At 39.2% G+C, this 6,000-nt stretch overlaps 1 protein-coding gene across 6 annotated transcripts in view; it reads left to right on the forward strand.

Annotated features, from left to right (window-relative positions):
- The window catches only part of PECAM1 (platelet and endothelial cell adhesion molecule 1), a 34,567-nt gene extending 28,968 nt beyond the window's left edge, over positions 1 to 5,599 (forward strand). For 4 of the 6 annotated variants that reach the window (XM_075169518.1, XM_075169519.1, XM_075169523.1 and 1 more), the window contains one exon: positions 4,040 to 5,599. In XM_075169518.1, the coding sequence (XP_075025619.1) occupies positions 4,040 to 4,069 (30 nt within the window). In that variant the 3' untranslated portion in view covers positions 4,070 to 5,599. The remainder of the gene's footprint in view (positions 1 to 4,039) is intronic. The other 2 variants (XM_075169522.1, XM_075169524.1) reach the window with 1 other exon arrangement.
- The last annotated feature ends 401 nt before the right edge of the window (positions 5,600 to 6,000 follow it).

Genomic DNA, 6,000 nt, shown 5'->3' on the forward strand with positions numbered 1-6,000 from the left:
TAGGAGTTTTGTGAAGATTCTGCATGTGGTTAACAGCTTTATAGGGCTAAGAAGCCAGTGAAAAGATACTGGTTTTTTAAAAAGAGAATACATGTCTTGAATGAGCTCTTACTCTGCTCTCAAGAGATTTAAGAGGCAGGGAACTTACATTTCAGGAGTATTTTATGAATGTTAGATAAGCTATCTAATCCAACCTCAAACCACACAGAATGGATGTTTTTTCTGCCATCCACTTTGTGACTTTGGAATTTGTACTTTAAAAGAAAAAGAGAGAGAGACAGACTCATAAATAAGAATCACAATAGCACAGTCTACGTCAGCTTATGGCATCCATTTGAGTTTTGAAAGGCTCCATCAGCACTCACATCCTCATGGGATAAAAAAGCAGCCCATTGTATTATTTACAGACACTGGCAGTGCACTGAAGGTCACAGATTGTGTTACAATAAACAGACATATATTAACAGGCCAGGAGGGTTTATAGTATCATTGTCTCTCTTAGTTTAAAGGTTTGTTTTTATTCTTTGCTCTCAATTTTCTAAAAATAAATTGAGCTGAACCCTCCTGTGGGTTATACCAGGCATTCCTTGGAGAGTCATGCAGAAGAAAGTTTGTCCCTGTTCAACACAAAAGGAAAAATGGTCAAGAGTGGCTGTGATGGACACCTGGTATAGGCTCAGGGAGGAGGTTTTGTCTTTTTTTTTCCACACCCTACATAATTTATAATGGACATTGGATGAAAGACTGAAGTTTTATGAAGGTTTTTTTGTTTTCTTTTCCTGTGGCCAAAAGTGAGTAAAAAATCTCTCCATGGAAGTATAGTGAGGCTGCTCCAGTGAAAATACACTGACTACCCCATGTAACTCACTTTCATCATAATTAATTGGGCTATTAAAGCTCGCTAAACCAGACATCTATGAAGTAATGTTAGATTCAAGGGAGAAAAGTGTCAGCTGAGGGCAGTGTTTTCTTTGTGTTGTCTGTACAAACTCCTGTTAACCGTAGGAGAGTAATAAAACTCATTACTCTGTAAAACTAATCCCATTTTCAGAAACACCCCAAAGAAAAGTGAGCTTTATAACACTTGCACATCTTACTTGAAGAGTAAGATGTACTCCTAGAAGTAGCCTTATTCAGTTCATGTCTGTGACATTGTCCCCTCCTTAGGTACTGTTCATGTACTTAACATAGCAACTATTCTTTTTTTTTTTAATTATTAGTGCTTTAAAGGACATAGCAAAAAATCAGATCCCCATCTTCTGCTTCTTAAATTCCCAATTCTTTTCCCAATAAAGCCTGTGACAAAAAGCAGCACCATCCCTCTTTTGAACTCTCCAGATAAGTGACCTAAAGTTGGACTATACATTTCGTTATAGATTTTCTATCCCCCCTATTTGCCTCAGCATTTTTCAGGCAACATAGATCAGTACAGAAGCACCTAGGTGCTTTCTATCATTATTTTCTTGCAACTGTGTTTTTCTGTAGCTCATTTTCACACAATGCTTAACTGTGATGTACCTCAGAAGTTTGGTCCAAATGAGGAGTTGTTGATCCTACTCATGAAAAGGAAAATGCTCCTTATAAAGTGATCAAGTGGCTTAAACTTCCTCCCCAGCTGTTCTGCTTCTTTATAGCCAAGTGAAGTATTTGGCTCAGAGGTGAAGTTGCTTTCGATCTGCTACTCCTGTGATTTGTGAGTGAAAGGAGGCCTTCGGGAGCTAGGCTGGTCAGCTGGCATCTTAATCATGTGAAATGCCAGATGGGTTACTTAGCTATAGTGACCTGTCAAAAAAACTTGTAGAATTTGACTCTGTTTAGGAAGTAATAGGTATTCCAGAAGTGTGGGACAAAGGGCACCACAGCAGAGAGAGTAGTGTTTTGCCAAGAGCTATGTTTTCAGAGACAGGAGAACATGCAATCTTTTTGTTTCAGTAATGATGGTGGAGACTCAACACCAGATCCTGCTGTCCTCTTCACTCTCTAAATTCAAATAACAATGTGGGTTCCACTCCTCAGATAAACTTACTCAGTTCTGCATTGATCTTCCAGAAGTCACAGGCAAAACAGAGTACTGCACTGTGGAAAAGAAAGTTGAAGCAAATCATTTTAATGAGTGCTGGCCCTGCTCTTGTGCATTTGCCCCTACATAGTTTCTGTCAGAATAAATATAATCCAGCATGGAAATTTAGGAGTTTTGCTTCATCTTCACTGAGAGACCATTACAAAATTGAGCTCAGGGCTTTAGTAAACACTATGTACTGACAGTAAGTGTTGTGTTACACAGAGGCATTGAAAGTGTTTGTATTATGTCAAGAAAGGTGGTGCATTAGAAAAACAATTAGTTAAAGTTTGAATTATTTGAATTGTATAAAGGCCCAATTGCAGTACAGGTTCTGACTGATTTGCAGTCCAGAGTACCTTGAACCTGAATGTCTTGGACTTTTAGGTCATTTAGAAATGAATCTAAAGTTTTGGGTTGGGGGTTGCTTCCCTCTTTCTTCTCTGTTTCAGAAATTTGTATCTTAAATGCCATCCATAGGAAGTATTTGCAAAAGAAATGAATTACTTAGAGAGGAACTGGGAGGAGGTTTCCTTCCTGAAATCAGAGCTGGCAATCTTTCTAAGTTATTTAACGGTCCCAGTTTCTGAAAACATATTGAAGGAAATATCTTAACAATGAGATAGCCACTTCGCCAAATACTAATTGGTATTGTGTCAAATTTACCTCAGCGGTACATTCTGACTTCATATCTCCTCCTCCCCTATTACCTCTTAGATGTGTGTGTTTGTTTGTTTGTTTGATTCTGTCCTAGGGGTACATGAGGACTGGCAGCCTCCGTCAGGACATAGTGTACTTTTAGCTGCAAACTCAGAATGTACCCTCTGAGACAGAAACCTGTACAATTTAAATCTATTCTGAGAAATTTCTGGGTTTTTTTCAGCTACTTTCTCATCTTACTCAAGTGATCCCAAAAGTATTTTGTAAATTGCTTCACATTGCCAGCACAACATAGCCAGCTCCGAAGGGGTACCTGGCGTGTGTTTAACCGTGCACAGTAACATGGCACAATAGTTTCAGACAGGAAATGAAGATGAAGGATGTGTCCATTTAAAATTGTGGGGGGATTTCAGGCAGTCAGGATATGAAAAACAAGGTGATACTCTGAAATAAACATTGAATTATAAACCAGGAATTCCTGCTTCTGACTCATGGGGCAAATCCTTTGGGGGTAAGTCCACAAAAGGAATTAGGCGCCTCAGTGCTGACAGACTAAACTACTAGGTTAGAGGCCACCATGTACTCTTAGCAGATATTTGTTGGAGGAAGACTTGCTTTGGCAACTGATGTCAGGAAAGACTTGACAGCTGTGAATCCTCAGTGGACAGAATTATTTCTGTCATATAATGTAAAGACAATGAAGTTTGGGATCTCCCTTTGCCCTTTCCCATTGGCTAGCATAGCGGACTCCTCTATTTGCACGATGCCTTTTGTGGTTCTCAGTGCCAGGTTTCTATGTCCCTGCTGTGTACTGAAGATAACCTATTCAAAGGAGTAGACTTGTAGAAACATGCTGTCTAAAAGTTGAACGCTGCATTGCTCATTGTTGGGATACCCAAGTGCCCCTTAGGAAAAGGTTTCATTCCTGTGGGACTGAAGATGGGGACCTAATTGTGGCAACTGGGCATCTACTAGTAAACAAAGGATCTGACTTTCAGATTCGTTGAGTGCCAGTTCCCATAAGAATCCAACTTTTACCAGTAAGTGCCCAGTTGCAGATGTTGGTGATTAACAGTATTGCAGTCTAGCCTGTAATTGTTAACCTAAATCTCCGACTGTCTTATTTCCTTTTTTATCCAATGAAGATAATACTAGTATCTCCTCAGGGAACTGTGAGTATTTATTAGCTCATTGTACAGTGCTCTAAGGAATACGTTACTATATTTGAAGTTTTTGTATTGATCAAAAAGGACAGTAGAGGGCAGGGGGACATTTATATTCATACCTTTTTTTTTTCTTTTTTGGTCTTGTTGCCAACAGAGAATACAAGGGCATCCTGACGCTACTTAGAACAGTCACCTCAAACATCAGCTGGGAGAAGAAAACAAACCAAGATGGAAGATGTTGCAAATGTTTCAAAAGCTCTGCAGCACTTTTTTATGAGTTTGCCAGGCTCTTTTTTTCAAAGTTTATTTCCTCAGGGGGAACAATAGAGATGTTCCTAAAGCATTTAATGGAAAAAATTACAAATAAAAATTCTCATAGGAAAGTGGCTCTAGAAACCACTGACCTAAGTTCCCATCTTGAATTTCTCCTGCTAATGCAATTTTGCCTTTCTAACCTCCAATTCATCATGCTCTGAGGAATTAAAAGGGGAAGCTACAGCTGAGGAAGTACTTCTACAGTGCAGTAACTACTGTGATGCTAGTAGGATGTAGAAATATCTAAGCTTGCTTTAAACCATCTAACTTGGTTATCAGTAACACTCTACTGTGGCAGATCAGAGCTCAGCACAGCGTGGCCAGCCATGTATGTACTTTGACATGATCTTGCAGCTCGTGCTGAACTCCCTGTGCTGCAGCAGCTGGACTGCTACCAGTCTTGGAGCCAGCTAATTTATAACTCACTTGGATGCTACACTGCAATGAGGGCCTAATGGAAGAGCGAGCTCTGGGCTCTCTAAAAACTTGAGTACTGTTCAGAGATTCAGTACTTTACCAAGTGCTTCTATCAGCAGAGGCACAAATATTCTTTATTCTTTGCTAAATTGCTTTTCCCCTTTAAAAGTTCTGATGCTTGTTGGTTCGTTTGGTGTGATGGCTCTTCAAGGAATGATTGCCCATCACAGTCATTTTGGATGATGCAAAATATAGGTCTTGAGTGGGTGGATATACTACACCCAGGTCAGTGAGTTTGTACCTGAAAATCCTGTAATGTATAATCCTTATTCCTTTGATTTTAGGAGACATCTGAAGTCGTACTTGTGTCCAGTTTGTCCAGTATGGAATTCCATACCTATCCTTTTTCTCTATAGTATGATAAACCACTAACATGGATCCAGTTTGGACCTGGATCTAATCTTTGCAGCCCATGATTATCTCGGTTGCATTAGTTTAAAAAAAGAACACAAAACAAAACAGAAAGAGTACTGTCCCCAACCCCTTAACCAGCTGGTCTTTGACACTGCAATTGCTCTCCTTTTCTTACTGCAGATTAAATTACTACAAGATCTGGGCCACAGGTAAGAAGGTTCTCATTTTAATTAGAAAACAGTGAAAGGGAGGACATGGATTTGTATATACATATATAGTTACTGCTTTAAGCATTGCATCAAAGGCGCAAAACCAGCAAGAAATACAAAAGGGTTTTATATCCTCATTCCAAATGTTTAAATTTTCAAGCTCCAGTTACTGGCTAATATCTCTAATTTATTGTTCCCTATGCAAATGTTGTTTGTATCAAAAGCCTTTCACAAATGACTGAGTTCATAGCACTCTTCTGTTGACAAATGTTCATTCTAGCATCCCATGAGTGTCCATACAAATGCATTAGTATAAGGAATGTGAAAAAGTATTTTAATAAAGAAAACTCTGAATTGAACTTTGCACTGGATCTTGCATGTTCATATTAGTGACCACAAATGAATGCCTGTAAATTTTTTTGTTAGTGATGAACCATATAGATACATTGTATAAATTTACATATGGAAGATGTCATCTCTGCAACAAATGATTCCAGGCACTTAGATCTGTTGTCATGAACCAGCTTAGCAGCAGGTAAATGCACTAAATTGGTTTAAGAGTTGAGCATGGGAGTGCTTGCATTCACATAAGTCCTTTGCTAAGTTACAAAGGTAAAAGTTCCTCCACAAACCTTTCCATAGTCCCTGGCGCAGCTCAGGAAAACACTGGTTTCTGGGAAGTTTCAAAATGTCACCTGGGCATGATGGAGCGGCAGTGGGACGATTCATTGATCTATTTCAGCTTGTCCCTTGGCTGGAA

The sequence above is a fragment of the Calonectris borealis genome, chromosome 20 (genome assembly GCF_964195595.1).
Source record: "Calonectris borealis chromosome 20, bCalBor7.hap1.2, whole genome shotgun sequence".
Classification (NCBI taxonomy): domain Eukaryota; kingdom Metazoa; phylum Chordata; class Aves; order Procellariiformes; family Procellariidae; genus Calonectris; species Calonectris borealis.